The 2,593-nt window shown below is 36.6% G+C and overlaps 1 protein-coding gene across 2 annotated transcripts in view; it reads left to right on the top strand.

The window, feature by feature from the left end:
- The window catches only part of EIF3E (eukaryotic translation initiation factor 3, subunit E), a 22,067-nt gene that overhangs the window by 260 nt on the left and 19,214 nt on the right, over positions 1–2,593 (top strand). Inside the window, exon 2 of one of the 2 annotated variants that reach the window (XM_010151111.1) lies at positions 2,121–2,171. The exons of the other annotated variant lie outside the window; for it this stretch is intronic. Coding sequence (XP_010149413.1) covers positions 2,121–2,171 — 51 coding nt within the window. The remainder of the gene's footprint in view (positions 1–2,120; positions 2,172–2,593) is intronic. 2 annotated transcript variants of the gene reach the window in all.

The raw sequence follows: 2,593 nt of genomic DNA on the forward strand, positions 1-2,593 counted from the left end.
TCTAATCCTGGGAAGTTTGGGTTTGTTGGTCTGTCAGGGGCTTAGCCTTTGAGTGAAGTCTGTCGTTTTTCAGCTGTTTTGGTCATTTCAAACACTTTACAGGTGTAGCCTATTAGAGTGGCACTTGTTTTTCATCTGTCAAACACTTAGCAAACACAAACTGTTATGCAATAACTTTTTCCTTTAAAGCATCCAGTATATTAAGGCCAGATTTCCATTATAACTGATTGCATTAATCCATCTGTCTGTGGTTGATTTTTAGATTTTGAAGAGATCGGTATTTTTGAAAATGCATGGTTTTTCTCACATCTGTCAAGATATAAATAGCTTTCTGTAGAAGAGAATCAATGGTGATTAATATCATAATGAATATGAAATTTAATCTACTGTGTTCTCCATGATTTTGGGCACTTTCATGTTTGCTTCTTAAATTTCTGTCTTCCTGTTTGAGCATTTGGGGAGGGAGGGAAAATCAGAATATCTTGTTTTCTCTAACTTCTGTCCTACATGGGTATTTTGGTTTGTGGGTTGTTTGTTTGTTTGTTTGGGAGGTGGGGTGATGTTGGTTGCTGTTTCTCTTCTGGGTTGTTTTTTCCTTTCTGACCCTAGTTGTAAACATACGCTTTATTCCTATTTCTCTGTATTTTTTTTTTAAACTTTGTGGAACTCCTCACCTTTTTCTGAACCAGTGGGTTTACAGTCTGTTTTAACTGCAGCTGGTTTGTGGGTTGTTTTTTTGTTTGTTTGGGAGGTGGGGTGATGTTGGTTGCTGTTTCTCTTCTGGGTTGTTTTTTCCTTTCTGACCCTAGTTGTAAACATACGCTTTATTCCTATTTCTCTGTATTTTTTTTTTAAACTTTGTGGAACTCCTCACCTTTTTCTGAACCAGTGGGTTTACAGTCTGTTTTAACTGCAGTTGAGGAGAAAGACTTGTGTGCTTTTGCATAGTCAGGTACAAGATGTGGCTGATCTTCTGCCTCTGGGTCTTACTCTTTCCAGACTCTTTAAGCTGCAGAGTTGGCTGTTAACCTGTTTTGGAAATATATGAAGAGAGGTTGGATTCAATGCTTTGACCAAATCTTTGATATGCTAGCATTAGGTGTTGTTTATGGGTGTATGCAATGATGTGTGGGACTGGTTACAAAAAAGAAAACTTCTGGTTCTCATTATTTGTTATCTAAAACGCTTGTAATGGTAGCTTCACCTTTAGGTTACTTAACAGTTCTACTGATTTAAAAAAAAAAAGACTATCTCAGGGCTGTAAAAAGTCTTAAAGCTGAATGATTTTTTTTTTTGTCCCCTCCCTGGTCTTTCCTTGCTCTGGCCTTTCTAAAGTGTTGAAGAATATTGCTGTAAATAAGTAGTTCAATGCTGAAGTAGTAAACAGCACAAGAAATAGCAATCCTATCACACTTTCACAAAGTAACTTGCCCAATGTCTTTTAATATTCTGACTAGAGCCACTTATTTAACCAGGTGATAAAATGTAGCTATGACCTTGTAAAATTATACAAGTAAGTTGAATGAATTTGGTCACTGGGAGAGCTCTGCCTTCATATACTTCATACTTATAATTTTTCTTATAATTTTTTCAAACATTTCTCAAGATTTTGCATCATCAGTTTGGCAGGATTATTTTTTTTATGATGACTTACTGTTGTTTGTTCTGTGACTGACATTCAACATTGTAAAATTAAGCAGGGTAATGCTTTCATATGGAGTCAGTTGCTCGAGATGCTTGCTTGTACAGCTTTCTGTGGAAAGGTCTTAACTCAGTTCTTTCTGGTATGTCATCTTCATGCATAAACACGTAATAGAATGTATGTACAGACTGGTTCTTTTGTACAATCACTGGCTTCATTAGACTTTCATGCTACCTTTTTCTTTTTTTGTCAAGGCTTCCCTGGTTTAAGTACGCAGAGCCAAGTTTGCTTACACTAGTATGCTTAGAAATGTATCTGCACAATTTATAGTTGCTTTTGTCTTGTCTTTCATGAGATCAACTTACAATTACACAGCCAGGAGATGTCACAGGAAAACATTTTCATACTCTTAGTAAGTCAACTGAATGGGGTATTTCTTTTTGTCATCTATTTCCCCTTCCTCTCTTATAATCTCAAGATTCATCTGAAATTGGAGATAATGTCTCCTTATTGGAACACTTCCTGTCAGGCAAGTCATTGTTTGATTTAGGCTGGGTCACTGTTGTGGTGTTAATCTACTTTAGACCTTCTTTACAGATATGTATGTAGGCAAATCACAAAAGAAATGTTTAATAGGCTCACTGTGGCATTGAGTGTCCTGGTGTGTGGTTCACTGTCACAGCTCCCTGCATACTGTTCTCCTGGGATTTGGTCTTGGTTTCTCTGGTCCCATGTGTTTCTGGTTCATATAGCCAGTTTCAGGGTGCTACTGTTTTTTTCTGTTGTGTGGTGGTGTGTTGGGTTTTTTTGTTTTTTTTTTTTAAAAACAAAAGGGGTTTATTTTTTTTCGTAAATACAGGCGTTTTTGTGTTTTATTTAAGTGTTGATTTGATTGTACTGGTAGCACTTAGTGAGGAAGTTTGGGTCTGTGTAAAATAGTAGCCCTAAAGC

Source organism: Eurypyga helias, unplaced genomic scaffold (genome assembly GCF_000690775.1).
Source record: "Eurypyga helias isolate BGI_N326 unplaced genomic scaffold, ASM69077v1 scaffold26144, whole genome shotgun sequence".
Classification (NCBI taxonomy): Eukaryota; Metazoa; Chordata; class Aves; order Eurypygiformes; family Eurypygidae; genus Eurypyga; species Eurypyga helias.